This window comes from Melanerpes formicivorus, unplaced genomic scaffold, assembly GCF_026170545.1.
Source record: "Melanerpes formicivorus ecotype bairdi unplaced genomic scaffold, bMelFor1.0.p_v2 SCAF_1, whole genome shotgun sequence".
NCBI classification, from domain to species: Eukaryota; Metazoa; Chordata; class Aves; order Piciformes; family Picidae; genus Melanerpes; species Melanerpes formicivorus.
Window position 1 is genome coordinate 29,623,319 of NW_027142353.1, and position 22,473 is coordinate 29,645,791.

Consider the following 22,473-nt stretch of genomic DNA (forward strand, 5'->3'; position numbering starts at 1 on the left):
TGGGTTCCCAGGAGATGATCTTTCAGAAAAAGGGTATGGTGGGTTGAAAATTCCACCCCCACCTCCTCCCATGACTAGCTCAGAAGAAAGCAAACAAAGCTGTATTTACAAGCAAGACTGCAATCTAAAATATGAAATGCAATTAATATGTACAAATTAGACACTATATACATATATTTACAATTTATAAACAACACAAGAACCCCCTGGACAAAACCAGGAGACTACCAACAGCTTCCACCTCTCTGCTCCCTTCCCTCCCTCTGTACACCAGGTGAGAAAGAGCAGAGTTGCTGTTAGTACTTAACTACAACAAAGCAACACAGCCAAGGTCAGCAGCAGCTAAGCAAAAGCCAGCTAGTATCTGCTAGAGCGAAGGAAGCCAAAAAGAGAACGAGTTAGTATACAAAACTAACTTTATGTTTGATTTCAGACCAATGGGATTATTTAGACCTCATCATTATTTTTCTATTTACATTCTACTACTTTCTGTTCAAGAACTGTGGAAAATTTTCTAGGCACAGCCTTAAACTACCACAAGAGGCCTAACTTTTCCTTCAGTCACACGTATCAGAGAGGTTGTTACCCAAAATATCTTCATCTGCAGAATGGTGTGAATTTCCAAGTTTGCCTTGCTCCCACTTCAGAAATGATCTCTAGATTTGTATCTTTCCTTTGTGTGAACAGGGCCATTATGTGAAAGCAAAAGCTCTTTCTGGATTGGAAAGGACTGAGGAAGCATTGAAGGAGTTTCTCTATTGTGTTGCCTTAAATCCTGAATGGAGCTCGATGAAGAAAGAAGCCCAAAAGGTATAAAATATATTTATTGGCCACTTCTTGGCCATAAAGCTGTTCTTACTTCTGCAGCCACATACAATTCATGTTGTTCCAGGTGACATTAAACAGCCAAAGGGTAACTTGATTCAGTAGATTCTCTAATAAACCTTATTAATACTGTGCTGTGCAAGGTGCCTGTTTAGTTTGGTTGATGCTTCAGCCAGAGGGATTGCATATTTGTGGATTCCTCTGCAAATCTGTAGGTTTGGCTGCTGCTGTTTGTAGGATACACTTGTGATATATTGGCTGGATTTCCTAGGCTCAAGGCTGCAAATTTCAGTGCCCATCAGAAAACCACTTTTTAGTGGGAAGTGGCAGAGAGTTGAGAAGGGAGAGCTGTGTGCTGTCCTGTCTTGGAAAAATCCTGCAGTTTCTGTATCAGTTTGTCTCTTATTGGAAGTGACATGTACTTAATGCTAGCCAGCCATGGTCAGGTTCTTCAGGACCTTCCATACAGGCAGCTTTTTATAAAAAGAAAGAGAGATTTGGCCAGGTGTTTGTTGAGGACTGGTGAGAAAAAGAACAGGCTCTACACAGCTTTTAGCTAAATCTGCTTGAGGATAAAGAAACTGGGTGCAGAATGGGAAGAGAGCTTAAACACTCCTCTGTTAACTGCTTTTGGTAGGAGAGCATAGTATGGAGACTTCTGGAGGCAGGGGTCTGTGGGCCATAGTGGACATGGGTAGGGGCAGAAGGATGCAACAGTATGCCCCCAGCTCCTGAGTGCTTGTGGGGAAAAGCCGCCTTTGGGGAAGGAGGTGGGTACCAGAAGAGCACCTTGGGATGCATCTGTGGTTCTGGTAGGGACAGCCATTCAGGTTTCCCGTGGGCATTGGGGAATGCAGGATGTCCTGGTTGTGGCAAGTTTCTTGGCATCCAGAAGCTGTGAGGTCTCTGTTCATACCAACATAAATGTCCGTGTTGTAATTATGATTATTTTTGTTTTCTCTCTAATTGACTAGATTATGTGTGAGATGTTTTTCCCAGCCTTTGAAAATGTGCATGATAGTCTAACGGCACCTTTCTCTAGTCGAACATCGCATACAAGATTGAAGCCTGCGTTTCTGAGTAGCATAAACACACAGTCAGCTGCAGAAGATAGCTCTGTTGCTGGGTCCTCAAAGGTAAAGTAAAAATCCTTGAACATAAAAATGACAAAAGTAACACAAGGACCTGTCAGATCTGTATGACATTATACTTGTGTAGCTACTTTCATGGTAAGCCTGTGTTTAGCATTCCTGTTGGATTTCTTGTTGAGTTGTACTTCCTCAGAAGAGAATGAAGCTCTTTCTTTAGAAAACAATATGATGCCTTCACGTGCAGGTCATTTACATTTGTGGGTGGTTTTTTTCCCCTCTCAGAGCTGTAGTATGACAGGAATATAATTTCTAGAGACGGGAGCTGTAGGGAGGGAAGTTGCCCAGTTTTGTGCAACTGGATGTCCATCTTTGCTGTGAACCTTTTCTTCCCTTGCTAAGTTTAGTGTAGGGACATGATCTATTGCTGATGTATGCAACTAATAAGAAAAAAAAAGGCAAAATCATTCCCTGTTGTATATAACTCTTGTTGTTTGTTTGTTTTTTTCCTTAGGATACTGTGTTCAGGTTAACAAAAACCCCGTCCCAAGAATCTGATGTGTTTAGAAGCACTGATTCTCCTGTTTCCCATCATGTTCTGGATTTCTATTTTGAAGACAACAAGAAGTCTTTGGGAGCTATTCTCTCCAGTTTACCTGGGGTTAGCTTAAAAAGAAAACTGTCCAGTGATACGAGGGATTTACAAAGTCTGGATGCCCCCAATAAGATTCCTAAAAAAGGTTTGTGTTGTGGTTTAGGAAGGGTATTTCTTTTGCATATACTGAAAAATGATAAACTTTCTTCCTTCTCCCTTTTTATAGGTGTCAGTGAAACATTCCCTACAGGGATTGGAATAATACTTTATTGTTCTGCATGCCTGTTTCTGCTCTAACAGCCTATTTACCTTACACAAGAGCAGTTTCAGTTCATTCAAGGAGCATTGTAGTTTTCTCTCTCAAATGGGCCATTTCCAATTTGTAATCCACTAACAGCTTAGTCTGTCTTGATGGAGCTATTTCCATTTTCTGGGTCTTGGAGGTATAGCTGAACTTCATTGTCTTTCTATACGAAGGAAAGATGTAGTAATCCTGGAAACTAATCTTTAACTGGCATCAGAAACAGTCACATGCAACTTTACATGAAATTTTCCAAGCAAACAAAGCCGCCTTTTGAAGGGTAATAAGCCTCCCCAGTTTTTTGTCACTTGATAGCTGTGCTTATGATTGGTATGCTTCTCAAGCTTCTAGCAGAGATCTCCAAAGTGGTTTTAATACTGCAACATAAAAAGCCTGAAGGAAATGTATGGCACTGAGTAGTGAATAGCTAGTTAAAAGGGATTTTGAAAATGTTACCACAGCAGTGTGCATTTTTTCCCCTTAAATGAAAAAAACAAACCAAACCCCACACCTCCTTGCCTTGAAATATGAAAATCTTCAAGTGCTACTTGTCTGTTTCCCATGTCTGCAAATGATGAAGGTATGGCCAATCTCATTGATCACACTGCTGTGCAGGGAAAACCTTGTACTTGCCTGTGAAGTGCAGACTCGGTAAATAGATTGTGAAATCTGAGCTGCCTGTATGTTCACAGCAAAGGCCAGAGACCACATTTTGCCCATAACCATTAATTTCTGCTCTGTGCTAGATCCTCATGCCATGTTACTATTTGCAGAAATAACAGTTAGGTTCTTACTATTACTAAATGCTAACATGAGAGATGTAGGTTAAAGATAAAGCTGTTTTTCTTTGTAGGCCACTGTCCTCTTCCCTGTCCCATCTGTGCTCGAGATGAAACAGATGCTGAGCATATCTTACCCTTTAACAAAACATCCTAGTGTTTTAGCTCCATGTGAAAAAAGTTGAGCCTTTTTTTAAAATCTATTTTTTAAACAATCAAGAATTTAGTTAATGGAAAGTATGTGGGGGCAGCATTCATGGCTCTGCTGCAACTCATCACTGAGCCATAAAGATGTGGATACAGAATCTTAAGCTTGAGCTGATAGCTCTTGAGCTAAACCGCTGCTGCTGCTGTGGAGTTTGAAGCCCATACTCTTCAAGTGTGTGAACTACATCATCCCTCAAAAACCAAGATTGGTCAAAAGTGAAGTGTTTTGCCCCTGTGTTTGCAGAGTGCTGAACTAGTGAAATCAATATTAGTGACTGCAGTTCCAGTAGTCCTTAAACTTTAAGTTGTCTGAAACTTGAGATTTGCACAGCAGTCTAGGCTGGAAGAGTGTAAGCTTTTTTTAATACTTGTAAGAAAATTCACTCCTGCTGAGAAATCTATAATAAACAGTGATGAAATAGTTTGGCTGTGTGTAAACAAATTAAATTCTGGACTTAATGTACTCTCAAACATCTGGCATGGCTGACGTGGGAGTGGTGATGGTGGTGGGAAAGCAGTAGCAAAGTATTTTAAAAACTAGACTTAAAAAAAGCTCCAACCAACCACTTTTGGAGAAGCAAATCATGGGTATTCTCCTTTAAAATGCTTTTTCTGGCCATAGAAATCATCTTCTGCACTTCAAAACATTTCCTGCCAGAAAGTCTTAAAACTTCAATGAAAAAAAAACCCATTTGTTTGGAACAAAATTTCAAAAAATAAGAGAGATTATTTAGGTTTTTAGGAGACTGTTTATGGAAAATTAACTTAAATGGCATCTGAAATGGCAGTAATGCTTGAATCATCTTCCTAACTGTCTAGATGCAGATGTTTTATCTGAAAACACCACTGTCACTTCAAGTGAAATACCAACAACCCTGGTGGATGCATCGGACTTTGAGTGTTCCCTGTGCATGAGGTATGACTGCATTGACCTGGCATTAAGTTTTCTAGCTTGTGAAAAGAGTTTTCATGGTGTCAGAAGGGAAACCCGCCAGACAATGTCTTATGTAATTTCTGTGTTCCTTCTTGCTGAGTTTTGCATCTGGTGCATCTGGTGTTCTTCTCTGTTATGCATGGTATTCTCCATTGTTTGCTACTTCTAAAAATGAAAAGCTTTTTTTTTAAATACCTTTAAATAACACTGCCACTTACGCTTTACATAAAGCAGGAATGGAAGAGGTGGCTAGATGTGGTCACTGCTTTCCATGGTTTTGGAATCTGCAGTGTTTGTGTTGGCAGCTTAGCTTTTCTGTTCCATGTTTTCATGTTCAGGTTGTTCTACGAACCTGTTACCACTCCCTGTGGACACACCTTTTGCCTCAAATGCCTTGAGCGTTGCCTTGACCATAATCCGCATTGCCCACTCTGCAAAGAAAAGCTGTCAGAAGTAAGTATGGCCTTGCCCCAATTACCAAAAATGTGTAAAGCCGTATTCTTCTGAAAGCATCTGTGTGAAGGTTTTGTATGCTCTCTACTCAAGCTGCATCAAAAGCAGCATGGTCAGCGGGTCAGGGGAGGGGATTCTCCTCTCTGCTCTGCTCTAGTGAGACCCTGCCTGCAGTCCTCAACACAGGAAAGACGTGGACCTGTTGGAACAGGCTCAGGGCACCACAAAAACAGAGGGCTGTAACACCTTTCCTATGAAGAAAGGCTGAGAGAGTTGAGGTTGTTCATGAAGCCTGGAGAAGGTTCCAGGAGACCATATTGTGACCTTTTGATACTTAGTGGGGGCCTATAAGAAAGACGGGGACAGTCTTTAGCAGGGCCCATTGTAACAGACAAGTGGTGATAGTTTTAAATGGAAAGAGGATAGGTTAAACTGTACAGAAGGAAGAATTTTTTTATAATGAGGGTGGTGAAACACTGGCACAGGTTGCCCAGATAAGTGTTGCTCCATCCTCAGAAACATTCAAAGTCATGTTGGGCAGGGCTCTGAGCAGCCTGATCTAGTTAAAAATAAGCCTCTTCACCACAGGGGGAGTTTGACTAGATGACTTTTACAGGTCCTTTTCAACCCAAACTATTCTGTGATTCTATGAAACCAGAACAGCACAGTAGTATGCGCAGCATCAAGCTGGGTACAGACCTCATTTGCTCCAGAATATGCTTTGTCATTCCTTGTGAGAGAAGTGGGGATTGCTCGTACTGTATCTCCAGTTTGTGTATCTACCTGCAGTGAACAAGAAGTTGTTGCTCCTTGGTCAACACTTCTGCTCCAGCAGGTATAATATGTTTCATCCTTGGAGTACTTCTTGCCAGTAACCTGGCAGCTCTAGGTGAAAAGTGAGGAGGGATTGCTGCTTCTTGCTCTATTACAACTTCAACCAGAAACAGGGCAAGGAGTTGCAATTAAATGAGCACTGGATTGAACTATGTATCCTAAAGTGGAAGCTTTGATGCCTGAAAGCTGACGAGGAAGAAACAGTACAATTCTGACTAATGTGCTGTTTTGCCTTAGAAGAGGGATGGGTTGGTAGGAAGAGATGTTGCCTGTCTTCTCTTTACCAGACTTAAGAGTTGACTCTTCTTGCAGTTTCTGGCAAGCAGAACTTACAAGAAGACCGTCCTCACAGAAGAATTGATAGTCCGTTACTTGCCAGAGGAATTATCTGAAAGGAAGAAAGTTTATGAGGAAGAAATTAAGGAATTGTCAAAGTAGGCTTCCTTTTTACTACTGACAGCTGTTACAAAAATGTTTTTCAATATCAATTACTTAAGAAGCTTCATATGCTTATGAAAACATGCAAAATGAATGAATTTGTGAATGAGTCTGCCAGATGTTTTGTACTTTTGGCATGTTAGTGGCAGATAAACAAGAAAAATATGCTTGGATGGTAAAGATGCACAGTATTCTTAAAATAAAAATATTTTCTTCTGAAACAATATAATAGCTTTAGAAGTTATAATAGGCACTTTCAGGGAGTAGAATTCAATTTATAAATGGGTTATACTTAATGCTGGGAGATGTTCAAGGATCCAGTTTTGTGACTCGTGGATCTTGCACTGCAACTCATTTACAAAGGAAAATCAAACATACAATTAAGCCTGTTAAATTAAGTAGGCTTCTTCAAAATAAACGGACTCTACTGAGCTTGGGAATTCTCTACCCTCTTGTTTTGAGCATGGCTAGTTCTTGGGTACTATAGCACTGTGAGTAGTTATCACAAAGAGCTTGCTACTTGTATTTAAGCTAAATGTGTCGATAAGTTTTGGGAAACTGGCTATTTCCTGACTTTTCCTCTGTGAAAGTTGTTTAGAGGGATTGTTCTCTTAAGGCGTTGAAGTCCTGAAATGTGTTTGTCTTGTAAAACTGACGAACCTTGACCAGATACATGTTTATAGAGAAGGCAGCTGCTGGAGTCAGTGTCATATTAAAGGGTTTATGCTGAACGTAGCAGGTTTTAACCATTGTCTTACGGCAAGCATTTTCTATTTTTGTGTAATTATCTTACAGTTTGAATAAAGATGTTCCCATCTTCGTATGCACCATGGCCTTCCCTACCATCCCTTGCCCACTTCATGTCTTTGAACCTCGTTACCGTCTAATGATAAGAAGATGCATGGAAACTGGTACCAAGCAGTTTGGCATGTGCTTAGCTGATGAATTAAAAGGGTAAGGAGATGAGCTGAGTGTCCTGTTGCTATAGCATCTGTTGTGATGCTAATGGAGTACTACAGCACAGTATACTTGTCTCCCCAAACCACTGCACGTTCTTCCAGTCCTGTATGAACTAATGCTAAAGATTCTGGCTTTTTAGTTTTCTTTTGATACAAAGATTTAATTTTTATTGCTCCCCTGTTGGATGGATAGCAAGAATACAAATCCTCCTGCTACTACAGGCTCCAGAAATAGCACGTAATTGTCTATGTGGTTGGAAAACTTTCTAGCCTGTTTGTTCTAGTGGAAACTGTCTGGATAAGATAGCTCCTCTGTCTACTCAGTTTTAAAAATAAAAGATAATATAAAAAGAAAAAAAATTCAAACCATCTGCAGCTTTTCTGCATAGGTGCTGTCATTTAAATGAGACTAAGTATACCCTTGGCTGAAACTTTGTTTTGCTGCTGAATGTCAAATTTTTGTTTGTCTTTACTGCTGTGTTGCAATGTCTAGACTATCCACAGTGAGTGGTTTACATTGTCTTTCTGTATGATCTTCAATTTATTTTTGTGAATTCTGACACTGGTATGTTTCTAGCTCCCTGTGGAGGGACTGACTACGTGATCTTTAAAGCTCCCTTGCAACCCAAACTATACTATGAAAACCTTCAGGTTTTTCAGTCCTTTGATAGATAATAAGTTTTTTGAATGAAGGGAGTGATAAAAAGATGGTTGTGGGGGGGAAAAAAAGTGAAGCGGTCTTAAGAGAGGTCTACCTTGTGAGATCTAATAGATAGTTTATGACTTCAGAAGATAGACTGGCATGGCTGTTGAATGGATGATGAGAGCATGGGAATTTTTAAGAATGCATTAGATGGGCATTCTCTGGAGCAGCATTTTTGTAGGTAATCATGACTGGATATGAGAGGAGGGCAGTCATACCAGGGCTTAGCAGCCTTTCCCTGTCCAGTTCAGATTTAGTGTTGTGGGTTTGTTGTTTTATGTTTGGGTTTGTTTTTTTTTTTTCATTTTCCTTCCAGACTGGACAGTAAGGTGGTGGTAAGAATAAAGGAGATGCTACAGCTTCCCAGTCAACTGTGACTGTGCTTCATGCCATCTGGCATGTTATCAGTGCTGCACTCAGTGGAGATCAGGCTCCAGCAACAGTTTATGCTCCACAGTCCCTTCCAGGCCTGTTACCAATTTTCTGGAAGCAAATATTTGTAATAGTGAGGACAAAATGACCCTGGGACATCAGTGATAACTTTCCTTCCATCTGTAGAGGCTTGTGGAAAAGCCAGACTTATTTGGAGTCAGGTCTAACACAGAGTGCTGAGGGGCTACAATTCCAACGCCACAAGAATTAGTTTATGTGATAGTGTCATGAAATGTATTTAAAAATGCCACAAGAATGGTTAGATTTTTATGTTCTATCTGTTTTGAGTTACCAAAAGAATTAATTTTTTAAAGCACGATACCTTAAATCAAACACTGAAGTGCAGGAAGCTTTCGTCTGTAGACACCTGGCAGATTGTTGTAGCTTCTTACACAAGGAAGGAAGTTCTTTTGTTCAAAATCGCAAAATCAGCTGGGAATACAAAAAGTGGGAAAACTTGTTTTGCCTCATCTATGAAAACACAGACACATACCTCCCTTGAGGAATGCCATGGCAAGATATGTGCAATTCATTATCTTCCTCTGTTTTGTTTCCCAATTTTAAGTTAAAACTGGGAGAAGAATGTAGAGCATACTCACCCACTAAAATTTTATACTCATCTCCAGGTGCTTTTTTTGTCTGTGAATAAAGTGACTTTCTATCCAGAAATAGCTTCTCAAAGAATGACAATAAAGGAGAAAATAAATCCCTTTATTTCTAGATTATTTTCTATATAAAAGTCATTAAAATAAATAATTTTAACCCGCTATGCAGTTACTTTAACAGTGTTCAGCCTAATATTGCTATAATAAACTCACTTTTCATGATCCCCCTGGTAGAGCAACAGGGCATATCTGTGTCCAGATGTACTCTTCATGCTCTTCCTCAGTTTGTACCTTGGCCAGGAGAGAACAGTTGTTCAGTGGTGAGCTTTTTTTTCCTTTTTCCCTCTGAAACCCATGATTTCTGTTCAGAGTAGAAGCACAAGTTATTTCTCCGTAGTGTCACTGTTTCTTCATTACCCCAATGTAAGAAATAGCTAAGCCCTAGTAAAACAAATGTTTCTCTGGCAAAACGTTTATTGAACCCTGCAGGGATTTGTTATCTTGAGATGAGACTGGATAGAGTGCATTCTCCTGCTTAGCAGTAGGCTGAGGTGCACATGGTGGCAGATCAACATATCATGGTGAAGAGTCATTGTGCAATCAGCCTGTCTAGTGAACTCACTACAGCACAAATATAGTGTAGGTAAGCCTGATAATTTAAAGTCAAAAAATGTTGCATGCTTGTTTCCAGGGTGTCATTAAAACCTGAGCCTACTTAAAGTATAACAGATACAAATGTGCTTTTGTAAAGAGTGTAATGGGTTTGTTTTGCAGGGTTTGGGGTATGTTTTTTGGGGGGAGTGATTGGGGGGTGTTTTGGTTTTCTCTGGTGGTTTTTTTTTTTTTTTTTTTAAATTTAAAGGGAACAAGTGCAAGAAAAATCTTGCTATATAGAAGCTTTTTCCTTTGAAAAGCTGTAATGCTCTGCTTACACCTCAGAGTAGGGAGACAGCCCTCCCAGCTCTGCATTTGTTTCTCAGTTTCTTGATTTTCTTATGGTATCTTTATCCATCTTGTTTTCTTTGCAAACCAGATGAATTTGCCATGAGTAGCTGGCAACCCCCAGCATGAAAAACACTTCATTTAGTTTTCTGTCCCTTCCTGACCCTCCCACCCTGCAAATATACTCTGAAAATGGTGCTGCCCTGGATCTCTGAGAGAAGGCAGAAAGGGTGGGGGTTGTGTGGCTTACGTAAGTAAGCAGAAAGGTATTGTCACCAAAGCAGGATCCTCTTTCAAATATGAAGTGGTGAATTAGGCCCAGTATTTGTCCTAATGTGTATAAACACTTGTTGATGACTTCCACTTTTATGCCCTTCTGTCATTTCAGATTTGCAGATCATGGCTGTATATTAGAGATCAGGGACGTAAAGTTTTTTCCTGATGGGCGCTCAGTTGTTGATACAGTTGGTGTCCGTCGTTTTAGGGTCTTAAGCCATGGCCAGCGAGATGGATATAACACAGCAAACATCGAGTATCTTGAAGATAAAAAGGTGATCTATGGTGCAAAGTTATTCATACCCATGTATTGCTGGATTCACTTAAATAGCCTTTCCTTGTTGCATTTCAAACTAGCTGTGCATTATTTTAAAACCAGTATCATTATAAATACTAAAGCTCTGTTTTGAAAACCATGGAACAATCTTTATCTCTTCCTTCCCTTTCTTCCTTTTTGCCCTTATTGTTATTTCTGCTTTACTGTTGCACTCCCTTCAGGGATAGCTTTTGAGGCTCAGGTGCCAAGATCTGTTTTGATGTGTAGATGAGGTCACAGTAGTATTTAAAACTGACAGGGACTTGAAACCCTCATAAAAGCACACACACTTCTTGTTTGAGAATTGACTGTTCTCTTCTTGCATTGAACAGGAGATTAACAGACTTCATATGACCTCCAGTCTCTCATACATAGAACAGGTCCTGAAACTAATGTTTGAGTCCCCTCTTAAAATAAGATTTTAACGACATGTAGTTAACCATGCTTCTACAAACATCTGTCAGAGCTGGCTGAGAGCAGAGAATTGCAAGGAGAGGACTGGTTTTTAAAAACAAGTGCTCTTCTGAAACCTGCATCAAGTGAGGTGCTTGTGATGTGTGTTGGCCAAAGGGTGAATTTTTTGTCATGCTTAATGATGGATCATCTTCAGAGCATGTCTGTAAAACCCTGATGTCTCTTAGTGTTGATTTAGTAGTAATCTCCTGCCAATTGGTCAAGCTGAGTGTGGTCATGAAGCTTTTCAGCACAGTCACAGTTGAAGTGAAAGTCTGTAAAGGACTTTTCTCACCTGTGCAGATTGATGCAGTTGTTTACCAGGGAAGGAAAAGCAGATGGTGTGCAAGTGCCTCCCCCTGCAAATGGTCAGAGTGAGGGCTCTGCTGTGTATAAATCCCCTGTGAAGGGTGGTGGAACACAGGTATTGTTTGTAGATGGTGCCAGAGACCCGCCTCTTCATAGAGAGAGATCTACCTTGTTTCACTTGAGAGGCTGACATCTGTGTTCAGCACCCTACATTCATGTACTGTGTGGGGGTAAGAAATCTCAGTCCAAAGCTGGCTATTTTATCCACTCTGTCTTAGATGCAATTAATTCCCCTTAAGATCTGTTTCTCCTTGACTGCAAAGGGATTCCAGAACAGCTAGTTCAGATGGACAGTGGCATGTACAACTTACAGGGGAAAAAAATCCAAACTACTCCAAAGCATCCCCACTTCCTCCAAAGAAAAAACCCAACCAAAAAACCAACAAGCCAAAACCTACAACCCCAAAACTAAACCCCAAACCACAAAAGTCCCAAACAACCACAAAAACCCCAAGCCCCCATCCCATCAAAACATGCAACCAGATCACCAATTGTAGTGGGTTTTGCTTATGCTTTTTAATTTTCCCTAATGCTAATAGGCAGGCCTGTGCAACTAAGACACTCTTTGCCTCAGTAAGGTGGTTGGGGGGGTGGTTTTTGTTTTGTTTTTGCTTTTTTTTTTTTTTTTTTTTTTTATGGCTGTTCCTGGTGTTGAGAGAGAATCCACTTTCTCTGCTTCCTGCCTGCTTGGGTGTCTGCCCTCCTCCTCTTCCATGACTGTCCTACCATGGCCTTAACACTTCTATAAAATACTGCTGGTCTCTAAGTACCATAGACCCCCTGTCTCTGTGCTCAGTGGCAGTGGCTTTCCTTTTGTTTTGGCAGATAATTTAACAATGTTTAGAGGCCTTTCTGCTGACGGGGATTCAGGGTTGTGGGTTTGAGATGCTTAATATGATGTTTCAGGATTAGAGAGCAGATTCTTCTTTGTGCCAGTGTTTAGGAATGGGTATTAACAAGGCAGTATCTGCTCCAAGAAATGTTTCTTCAGAGCATCTAAGGGAGGGTAAAGAGGCTTCTGCATCACCAATTTGAAATTTGAGGCTTGGTTACACTTTGATTAGATAAGGACATCTGAACAACTAGTCACTGCATTATTTTGCTTCACTGGCTTCTGGAGAAGCGTGTAGACTCCACGGTATCAAACCTGTTTTGTTCCATCTTCCTTCTTTAACAATAAGGTTGAAGGACCGGAATACGAAGAACTTGTCCGTCTTCATGATTCAGTTTACGATCAAGCTGTTGCCTGGTTTACTTCTCTTAAAGACAATATGAAAGTGCAAATTCTCAATCATTTTGGGTCCATGCCAGGAAAAGAACCAGAGCCACAGGTAATAAAACCTTCCTACTTAGCAGCCTTTTTCTATACAGAATTTTTACACAAGACCATTTTATGGCAGATTTTTTGTGTAGCTTTGTACATCTTAAATTCTTACTTAACCAATTTTTGTCTATAAGCATGAAACATGGTAAACAATCAATGGAACACAATACATCAGTGTGGGTTGGTATCTGAGCAGAGAAGTCTTAATGGTGTATATAGACAAGGAGAGCACCTAAAATTAAGTGTTTAGTTGTTGATTGAACTGTTTGGTGGCTTTTTTGGCAAACAAGGTGGGAGAGAAGGTGGTGTTTTTGATGGATGATGAATACATGATCGCATGTCTTCCCATCTTTTTGCAGAGCAACCCTAGTGGTCCTGCCTGGTACTGGTGGCTCTTGGCAGTTTTGCCTCTGGAAAATAGAGCTCAGCTGGCTATATTGGCTATGACCTCCCTTAAAGATCGTCTTATCGCCATCAGACGTGTATTGATATTTGTTACTCGCAAAAGACCCAGATAACATGGACTTCAGTAGTGAGTGGGCTCCAAAAACATCTCACAATGGGTTGTTACAGTGGAGAGCAAAGGGGGAGGGACTGGGGGAGGGGGGTTGTTTGGGAGTTTTCATTTTTGTTTTTTAAGATTCCTTCAAAAAAGAACAGCCCTTTCTGACTGTGTCCAGCATCCATTGATTGCATCGGTTTATTATCCTGGGTATTCGCCAAACCTTGTACTCTCTCCTGTTTTCCTGGTGAAATCTGAGCCTCTGCAAAGCTGTGCTACAATTAGAGTATAGCTGACAGATGTGGATAATTGCTTCTAAGTGCTATAATAGAGTTGATGTTTCTAGTCAGCAAGAGTTGAGTACTAGAGTAGCACCACTGGCGTGTACGCGATTTGGATTTCTACTTGGTAGGAAAAGGAAACCGGACAGTGAATTGAAGAGGTGCTTCCTAGACTTTCTTGAAGGTAGTGAACAGAAGAGGAGTTGTTCTGCCTGGCAGAAGTATGCATGAAGACTATAACCGACAGTACACTCTGTTAGTGAATCAGTAGGCAGTCTGTCATACACCCACACCTCTCCCTCTTCAGCAAATAGGAATCTGTGAGGAAAAAAAGTAAGCCGTTTGTGGTCAAGGCATCGAAGATGTTTAACTGAAAGAATAATAGCTGCTGAGTAAGTACATTATTTGGTAGCCTTAGGTAATCCCTCATGTTGTGATTTATGTGTTGTAGAAAATAGAGTATGTGCAAAATGTTTGGAAAGGTGTACTTTGGTTTTTTTGAAAAGAAAAATCAAAGTTAATCTTAGCTGGTCTTACCACTAAATTAACACCAAACCGGCTCCCTAAAGTATGAGAAATGCTGCTGTGAAATAATGATTTCACTCCAAGTATGAAGGAGGCGTGCTGCAGTTTGCTGTGAACACCTGCTCTGTGAGTGGGCCCAGCCAGCCAGGATGAAACATGGGGAGATTCCATTTCCCTTCTGCCTGCAGTGTGATGCTAACCTCCCATCACAGTGGGGTGATCTCTACTGAACGCAATTCAAACCAAAAGTATTGTAGTTTAGTACCAGTTGCTGTATGTGATGAAAATCAGTCCACAATAACACAGTGAAAGGAGGCATAAACTGAACCTATAAAGGCAAGTCTCAATGCAAGCTTAAGTCAGGTGTTAACCTTCACATGTCTTTGATTTTTATCTTTTTTTAATGTATTGATTTCTTAATATCTAACTTGGATAGCTATTGAATTGATTGCTTGTCAGTCAAATGATCAACATTTACTCAACTGCCAATGAAAAAGCTAACAGTGTTACCAATTCAGTTGGCATAGTTACCTATAAGTAGAGCTGATGCTACCAACAGGAAAAGAAGTTTGACTTGAATCTTCATATGCTGCAAGCATAGCAAGACCAATGTAAAGACTTGTTCATGTGCAGAAGTCTGGTAAGAAGAAATGGCTGTTTACCTAAATGGTCAAAGTGCCTGGTTTATTTTTTAGCTCTTTTGTTCTTACTTGTCAATGAAGATGTATTTAATTTTTATTTTTTTTTTCCACTTTGCACATGAATTCTGGAAGAAGACTGCATTAAAATGCAGTGATTGAGTTATTACCTGCTCTGTTTGGGTATTGTAGTTTTAACCTGTGTGGTCTGGGAAACAAAAATACAGAGGTTTTTTTCCTTTCAGCAAATGGCTACCACAAATGGTTTCTGTAACATACCCTGAATGTACTGTAACTGCCTCTACCTTGAACACGCCTTTTCTATTTAAATAGTTTATAAGTATATTCTCTGAATTGTGAAGTGCATAACTTACAACCAATGATGTCATAATCTCTACAGTAGCCTTCTGCAAGTCCTGCTACCACCACCAAAATGCTCAAAATTCCAGTTGGATGCATTTCCTCCGGGATTTAAAGTTGATAAAGAAGTCATCACTGAATTTTAAAATGATTGTTCGAAATATGGAGGAGGAAATATCAGCAGTCAGTAGGTCTTTATCCCACTGTTAGCTGAGCTGCCGAAGGATGGTTTTACATACTCATTCTCAGACCGGAAGATGAACTGTATTTGATCTCGCAATCCTTTTTGTTCAGCTTCCTGTTCTTTCCATTCCTTTTCATGCTGTGTATTTCTTCTAGACTTGCTCATCTTGCTCCTTTGTGTGTCTGGCGTAATTTTAAGTATTACTAGTTTAGCTGCAAGGGGACATCGATGGTATTTGTATATTGCTGGTCCCTGATCTTACATGTGCTTAATTTTCCACGTAGGAGTGTGTTTAAGAAAAAAGAAAAGACAAAAAAAAGGTGCTAGCTAGTGTCTCCTTGGCTTTGCCTCAGTAACTAATGTGAATATTCTTCTTTGCAAAAGTAATTATTTTCATGATACCTACTTTTGAGGTACTTCTGAGAGGAAACCCTACAGAACAAGAGAGGTTATTTACTGCTGCTCTCTAACGTGCAAAGACATTTTACATGGAAAGTGACATTACTGTGCTCACAAAGGCCTGCATAATTAACAGAATGATAGTTATGGAAGAGAAAGCTGAACCGTAGAGGGATTTTTTTTTTTAGTCAAGGTTTAAAGCGGTTTGTGAATATTTCAGTGATTGATGTTTTGGATAAAATGATAACAACATAGGAATTGTCTGTGTATGGATGCAAGTAATTAGCAGCCCGAAGCTGACATTTCTTCCAAAACACTGAATGCTGATCAAATAGCAAAGCTTTAATAAATAATAATTTAAAAAAAATAATCACCACTGCCCTGTGGTACTTGCTTTCTAAGGGAAAGTACCAAATTTCTTGTTACCAAATTATCTCTGCCATATAATCTCTACAGCATCCAGTAGTACCTCATGGGAAAAGCTAGCTGTTTCTTTTTCTCTAGAGGAAATGTCCACATTATGACCAATCTATGCTTAGGTGTAACTTGTCACCAAGGTACATGTGGAAGCATTGGAGCTTAGCTCCTGGAAGAGATAGACAGCATTCGTTGCCTTTCTAGCTCATTACACTTTTCTTGCTTGCTGTCCAAGCAAGGATGCTGGGATATATGATGAGTCTTTTCACTGTGGTGAATGTGGCCCTTCTTTATACATCATAAAGAGGCCCAAAAATAAAAAAGAAAAAAAATCCCTCTACCTCTACACCTGTTGTTCACCTGTAAAGCTTCAAGCTACAAAAGTATATATATTTTAACCTTTTTTTGTCTTTCAGAAGCATACTAATTGTTTGCCACTGAGGCCTTTTATCTACTGTATTTTAATATGTTTATTTGATAGTCATTGAGATCTCTTTATACTTCTAACCTGTAGACCTTGTCATGTTTCTTACGGCTCCTTTTTCCTCGTTCTCCAGTCCACTTTTAAATTGATAACTAGAAAGCTGTACACTCTCTATTCCTATTACATTTTACACTAGTGGAACTGGTATTTTGGTAGCGCCTTAATTTTGCAGTTGTGAAATGATTGTATCAACTCTTATCTGGGGCTTCTCACCAGATTTAAATGAGTATGTTTAATGTAGATAAACTTGAAACAATTTTTTACTGTTTTAAAGCTAGTTATGAAATGGAGTGTGTACATATGTATAAATATAAATTATTAATCTGCACCTTTTTGTATCTAGTAAATACAGGAGAAGTTCATGTTCTAACCACATTTGGCAATTTTTGTTGCATAAGCAAAGCCAAAACTTTTTTTAAAAATTGCAATGTTCATTTCATGTATATTTGCAATATTCATGGGAAATGTATTTAATTTATGTGATATTTGGAATAAAACAGATTGAATTTATAAGAGTGTGGATTTATGGGAAAGCTTCACTGCTCTTTGAGGGCTAGAGCAATGGTAGAGCTGGAGCTATGGTAGGTACAGACCAAACAGAAACAAGGTGTGCTGTTATCAGAAGTGGGATGATGGTTTGATGTCCCCAACCAAGACCACAGGGATGAGAATTGGCCTCATGAGGCTTTATGAGGCAAATGGCATCCTAGAATCAGTGGCTAGATCTTAGGGTTCATAAGTTGCATAGCAAATGTTTTAGCCCCAGCATAAAAGAAGGGGAGGAGGCTATAGGGTGTGAGGCATGGTGGAGCTTGCTGGGGAGTAAGGAGCTCTCAGCAGATGTGGGACAATGAAGATGAACCCTTAGCTCTCCTGGAAGTGGGGACGTGACAAAGATGGGAGAGGATTACACAGTGGGCTTGTTCTTTTGTAGATTCACAGATTGGTTTTTAGGACTAAGTGTGACCCAACTGGCCCCACAGAATGAGCTCTGAAAAAAATATCGTTGCAATTAAAAAACTGAAAATGCTTTATTGACTGAGCCCAGTGAAATGAAGTACCTTCAGGATGCTGTGAGGTGAGACCTGGGCACAGCTGGCCCTGGTGGCAGGGGCAGTGGGATGCTGGCCAGGCTCTGGCAGCAGCAAAATGCAGTTGTGGGAAGGCAAAGCTGAGTCAGATTGCAGGAAGCATATCTCTCAGATGTGACTTGCTGCCAGCTAAGCAAAGCCACTCTGGAGGCATCTTTTCTAAATACTGTTGGGTGGGTGTTTTGGTGGTTTTGGTTTTTTTGTTTTTCCCTTCAGGTGTTGGATTGAATTTGGCCTTTGTGCCTGTGTTTAATGAGTGTCTGAGCAAACAAACAGCAGTTACAGCACTGCTGTTCTTGCAAGTGCGTGCTGGAGTGCACATGTAAGTGCCTGAGCTGTTTTGTTATGCTAGACAACAGCACTCTTCATCACTTCTTTCACCAAAGGAAGGTGGGGAAATGTGACTGATCCCTCTTTCCTTTTTGCTGTTATTGTGTGCCTCAAGGCTTTGAGAGCAATAGAAGCAAAACAACTGCTGAAGCTAGTAAATGCTAATACGATTCAGATTTATTTTTTTTTCTGGTTTTTTCCCTCACTACATCTCCTTTGCTAGCTGATGTCAAGCTCTGGGAGGGCAGCATAGCAAATTGTGCCCCTTTCCCTGAACCTTAGTGATGTTGTTCCTTGAACGTGGAAACCTTTTGCTTTGCTGTTTCATCAGAGTGGGAACTTTGATGCAATGCTACAGGCTGGGGTTGGAGTGGCTGGAGAGCAGCCAGGCAGAAAAGGACCTGGGGCTGCTGGTTGACAGCTGGCTCAGTATGAGCCAGCAGTGTGCCCAGGTGGCCAAGAAGGCCAATGGCATCCTGGCCTGCATCAGGAATAGCATGGCCAGCAGGAGCAGGGAAGTCATTCTGGCCCTGGACTCAGCACTGGTTAGGCCACACCTTGAGTACTGTGCCCAGTTCTGGGCCCCTCAGTTTAGGAAAAATGTTGAGCAGCTGGAACGTGTCCAGAGAAGGGCAATGAAGCTGGTGAGGGATTTGGAGCACAGCCCTATGAGGAGAGGCTGAGGGAGTTGGGGTTGTCTAGCCTGGAGAAGAGGAGGCTCAGGGAAGACCTTATTGCTGTCTACAACTACCTGAAGGGAGGTTGTAGCCAGGTGGGGGTTGGTCTCTACTCCCAGGCAGCCAGCACCAGAACAAGAAGACACAGTCTCAAGCTGTGCCAGGGGAGATTTAGGCTGGAGGTGAGGGGAAAGTTCTTCACAGAAGACGTTATTTGCCATTAGAATGTGCTGCCCAGGGAGGTGGTGGAGTTACTGTCCCTGTAGGTCTTCAAAAAAAAGATTGGATGCAGTACTTGAAGCCATGGTTTAGTTAGTCATGAGGTGTTGGGTGATAGGTTGGACTTGATCTCTGAGGTCTTTTCCAACCTTATTGATTCTGTGAACTTGAAATAGTGCTGCCTAGTTCTATCCAGCAGTACCTACATTCAGAAGGATTGGTGCTTGCTGGAAGTTGTTGGCTCTTTGAGCCATAGAATAAGAAAAATGAGTAATCTGGACCGAAAAATCTGAGACTCCTTATGGGGAAAAAAAAAAAGTGGATCTGTGCCATCCCTTTTGTTAGTTATTCTTAAGGATGTGTATACTACACTTGCAGCTAAAAGACAGACATGTTTTCAATTGCATTCACATTACATGGTAGGAACAAGTTGTTTCTAAATTGAGATTAGTATCACTTGCTGACAGCTTTCATAGTGATGTTCTGCCATATGTGGGATTCAGCCTTTACTAAATTTGGGACTTCATACATACATAGGAGAAACACTATTGCTTTCAAACATTGCTTGCAGCTTATTCTCATAGATACCTGCTACTGTTTTCTCACAACAGCCACATAGGAGCCCTGCCCCTGGGTGGACCTGAATTTGGAACACAGAACCCAGACCAGAAGCTGGTCACCAGGCCAGTTAACCTCACCATAGATTAAGTTAGAGAAACAGCTCTGATGCTCCTCTCCTCTATTTTGTGTATTTCAGGAACAGAGCTGAAACTTCTCATGCACTGAGTTCATGCAGGCTTAAGGGTGGTATACTGCAGGTGCTCAAGAGCATAACTTTCTTTAACCATAACAATAACCTTCAGCCCATTCGTGTTTGTTACAACATGAAATCCTCTCACTCTCAGTTCAATTAATGGATCCTATGGGAGACCTACTGTGTATTGTGGCTGGGGTCTTTCTTGTCATTCATAGGCCCTTCACAAGTCCTTGTTCTCTTTGCAGTGTGCTGTTTTTCTTTTGAAGGGAGGAAGGAGATAAAAGGTAAGAAATCAAATGCTTGTGGAAGTTTCCCTAGCCAGTTTGGTTTGGACCAATGCTGTAGTCCAAGTAGGTTCAGGTAGCAGGACTTCTCATGTCCTTTCAGAGCAGATCTGGCAGAGAAAGGCAGACACTTAAAGCATTACGCTTAATACATAATGTGATGTCCATCCGAAGAGGAAAGATACCCAGCTTTGAACCTAGGCTCAGCCCTGCCCTGAGGCAAATACTTCCATCTTCTCTGCTGGTGACAGGGGCACCTTATAGCACTGGCTGGCTGACATTGGCTAACAATGTTCTAGCAGATGAACTTCCTGTGATTAAGTAGCCATGGTATTAGAAAATGTGTAAGTTCTCCATCCCAGCTTTGTTTTCTTGTATCTGAAATTATTTGGCTTGAACGGAAGGAGGCAAGATCATCCATTGCCTGAAAGAAAATCCACTTAGCAAGGGCCTTTGCCGAGTGCCAGTGTCATTTCCCCGTACACTCTCTGTTAAAATTTAATGGTCAGGTTAGACCTATCCCAAGGAAGCTTAATGGAGATACCTGCCTTCTAGCAGTTCCAGTTAAACTACTAGTGATGTTCTGTGTTACAGAGAACAGATCCTATAATAAGATGTCTAACAAGGCTGCTAAATTAAAGTTGGTTTCTGCACTCAAGTGCATGATACCAGAGCCCAAGTTACATTTGGTCTTTGCTATAAAGGCTGACTCCATTGCTGGCACCTTTAAGCAGCTATCTGGAGTCCTGCCAGTTTTCCAGCGAACACTGTGCTGGTGTGTCTGGAAATGATGCTGTTCTCTGTGGATACATGAATGGCTGCTTCTTCATGTGGGACACTCTGAGATCAACTTATGTTTAAGCAAATTTGTGGAGTTCTGTGTGGAAGTTGGACCCAAAGGTTAATAGCCGATGGAGACTGGTGTTCAAACAGAGTAATCAAAGAAAGCAGAAGTTACTTACTCAGAGAATTAGTTGAGTGTGGATGCTATATATATTTCTCTCCCAGCTTCTTCCCTGTTCCTCTTGATTCTTTGTTTCCGCTGGAAGCGGAGGGTCCAAGAGTGTGAGGGACCGCCCAAATCCCAAGCCTGGTGCTCTGCAATGGGACCAGAGTAATTCCAGAAGAATGACTGATCTGAATTATCCAACCTGGTTTGCTTAAAATGCACCATCCCCAAAGCTTAAGTGACTGTGGAAAAGCTGTTCAGAAAAGATGAACTTTAGAGTAGGCTTTTATTCTCTCTTACTGTTAAGAATCAGATCTCTAGTCCCTCTCTCCCAACCCCAGATGTAACTATGAAACTCAGGATTAAGCACATTCAATCTTAGTAGCAAATCCTCTGTGGGAAGTAGATGATGTTCCGAGTGACTTAATGTCTTTTCTCAATATAGACTAATACCAGGCACTTGAAAAGCAAAAGAAATGCTTGAACAGGAGAATGGAAAAGAATTTGGCAAGGTATTTTCCCCAAATCTATGTCAGGCTTCTGTATGTCCTGGAAAGCTTTCCGCATTCCAAACTTGCGGTGTACACAGCTGGAGGGAAGCTCCAAGCTTTAGCAAGCAATGTGGAGTATAGTGGCATTCGTAAAACCCCCCCTTCTCTGCAATGTTGTGACCTCAGTGCCACAGTAGGTCAACAAATTCCTCAAATTCATTGTGCACAAAAATATTTTTTGTTGTTGTTGTTTCATTTTGTTTTGCCCAGTCCCAGAATGTCTTCTTTCTAGTGTGTTTCCTTTTGCTAGACAAGCGTAAATCGATCACACTTTCCTGAATGGAGGATTTGTAAGAAAGATGTGCCTCCCACTCTTTGCACATTTGAATATTTTATTTGCCGTGTAGGTAGTTACAAGACTGCATTCAGATGCTGTGTGTCTGAATCACAGGCTCCTTGTTTTGCAGAGGTACCTCCTTACCAGATGGTGCTTTCAAGCAAGTAATTTTCTTGTTTACTTTGCAGTAATCGACTTTGCGTAAGTGTCAGCTTTGGCTGGAGCTTTTCAGATGTTGTCATTACATGCTAATTTTACAGTGCAGAGGCTTACTGATTTTTATCTCTATGGGTAACAACCAGGTAATTTCTCCTGGATGGTGCCTACCAAGACATCAATAATAGTTGATGTCCTTCCAGTTGTGAGACAGCCTGGGCTGGGTGTACCTCTGTTTTTAAGTAGAGATATCTAGTCCCACTTAGAGAGCCAGCTGCTGATTGCAGTTTGCCTTTCTCTCAGCACTCTGTTCCTTCTGCATTTAGTGCTGGAAGATCTCTTGGCAGAGAGGAGTTAAATATTTCCGAGTTCTCACTTGAGTCATCTGTCCCCAGTAGGGAGTGGGTTTGCTTGCAAGCACGTATGGGATTGAAGCTAGTCCTGGAACAGGAGTGCATGGCTCACGTCTGACATGCACCCACCTGGCCAGAAACCAGGGAACAGCCACTGCAAATAAAAACACACCAAGAGGGGAGGGGTTGCACAGGACTCTGGCAGG

General features: G+C 41.0%; 1 protein-coding gene across 2 annotated transcripts in view; it reads left to right on the top strand.

Annotated features, from left to right (window-relative positions):
• Positions 1-17,136, top strand: part of LONRF2 (LON peptidase N-terminal domain and ring finger 2) — a 38,119-nt gene extending 20,983 nt beyond the window's left edge. Inside the window, exons 3-12 of one of the 2 annotated variants that reach the window (XM_068138511.1) lie at positions 688-810; positions 1,800-1,961; positions 2,428-2,653; positions 4,615-4,711; positions 5,068-5,182; positions 6,329-6,450; positions 7,250-7,408; positions 10,484-10,646; positions 12,691-12,840; positions 13,193-17,136. In XM_068138511.1, the coding sequence (XP_067994612.1) occupies positions 688-810; positions 1,800-1,961; positions 2,428-2,653; positions 4,615-4,711; positions 5,068-5,182; positions 6,329-6,450; positions 7,250-7,408; positions 10,484-10,646; positions 12,691-12,840; positions 13,193-13,351 (1,476 nt within the window). In that variant the 3' untranslated portion in view covers positions 13,352-17,136. The remainder of the gene's footprint in view (positions 1-687; positions 811-1,799; positions 1,962-2,427; positions 2,654-4,614; positions 4,712-5,067; positions 5,183-6,328; positions 6,451-7,249; positions 7,409-10,483; positions 10,647-12,690; positions 12,841-13,192) is intronic. The other variant, XR_010987360.1, reaches the window with a different exon arrangement.
• Positions 17,137-22,473: the final 5,337 nt, after the last annotated feature.